Source organism: Gracilinanus agilis, chromosome 5, assembly GCF_016433145.1.
Source record: "Gracilinanus agilis isolate LMUSP501 chromosome 5, AgileGrace, whole genome shotgun sequence".
Classification (NCBI taxonomy): domain Eukaryota; kingdom Metazoa; phylum Chordata; class Mammalia; order Didelphimorphia; family Didelphidae; genus Gracilinanus; species Gracilinanus agilis.
Genome location: NC_058134.1, coordinates 76,489,805 through 76,491,224, shown reverse-complemented (window position 1 = coordinate 76,491,224; position 1,420 = coordinate 76,489,805). Strand labels below are relative to the sequence as shown.

General features: G+C 40.5%; 1 protein-coding gene across 1 annotated transcript; it reads right to left on the bottom strand.

Moving 5' to 3' along the window:
* Positions 1 to 271: 271 nt before the first annotated feature.
* Positions 272 to 1,099, bottom strand: LOC123250418 (ecto-ADP-ribosyltransferase 5-like). The gene is given in 1 exon segment (XM_044679477.1): positions 272 to 1,099. A coding segment is annotated over 1 exon segment (828 nt).
* Between the last annotated feature and the right edge of the window lie 321 nt (positions 1,100 to 1,420).

Sequence of the window (1,420 nt, the reverse complement as noted above, 5' to 3'; positions counted from 1 at the left end):
TTATTCATTTAAAGGTATTATTCTGAGAAGAGATTCATAGACCTTATCAGACTGGAAGCCAGGACATAAAGAAGGTTAAGAACCTCTGGACTAAATCCAGACCAATCCCCTTCCCCAATTTGCCTCATACTTACTTAGTAGTACAGTCCACAGTACTAAGAAAACCCTATGTGAGCTTCAAGTACAGTCAGAGCCCTATCTGGAGGTAGATCTGTTCCTGGAGTTGCAGAATGACAAGGCCAACCAATGGCAGGGGAGGTAGGTGTCTGGGCTATATTCCAAGATCACATTTGGAAAGACAGATGTTATTCTCCTCTCCTTTTAGGTACGCACAATTAAAGTTACTACAGACATCTATATTCTTTAGGCTGACTGTATGGAGGCCAGAGGAACTGGATTCAAAAGTAGAGATGCTGAAGACCTGATACTGTGGGATCAACACTTCCTTTTATGATTCTTCATATGATAAATGCTGGATGGAAGCCCCAATACAAGTGGTCATGCTGTAGAGTGTCCCTGAGCCCCCTAAAAAACTTTTGGCCACATTTATGTCCATAGATGATGAGGCAAATTGGCCAAAGCACATTTTACCTGTCTTATCAGGATAGAATTTTAAACTCATGCCCCTGTGCACAGTCATGCATGGTCCTGCAAGATGTGGGACAGCTTGTGTCAGATAAAAATAGAAAGCTTTGAAATGGAAATTTTCCACGTAATCCTTTCTGGATTTACAACATGTTCTGACTGCATTATTAAATTTCCTACAAAATGGAATCTCGAGGTTGGTGTAGGCAATGACAGCAATTTCAAATGGCTTCTCAATGTGCCTCACATTGGGATTTAGAAGAGTCTTCCATCTCTCCTCTGCTTTCTTCCATAGAGCATTTAACTGGGAGTCTTTTTCTCTTTCGTTAGCCAAGAGAATTTCTGCATTCTTCATCATCTCTGTTTCACATACTGTATATTGGTCAACAATAACATTGAGTTCAAGGCTCATGTAATTTTTCCTAAATCCAACTTTTATTTCACATGTAAACAGCACAATGATTGCAAAAGCTATAAATATGATGGTGGTGATAATTTTCCATTTAAGGTCCATTTCAAGATCTCCTTGTCTGTGGTCTCTTCCTTGATCCCCAAAAAAGTAGTCCAGGAGTCAGAGTCTAAGTTGAAGCCGAGCTCCAAGCCCACGATCCAAGCCACAGTCTGTCCAGTAAGCTCCCTCAATGACTCTCCCCAGTTAGAAGACTATCTCCAGAAGATAATCTCTTCAAACAATCTTCTCCATGACCATCTTCCATGCTCCAAACTTCTTAAGGCATCTAGATCCCCTTCAGAGGACTCCCTATCCGTTTTAAAAAAAACTACAAATGAGAGAAGAAACTGCCAGTGAAGGAATCTGGTAAAATATTATCAAGGA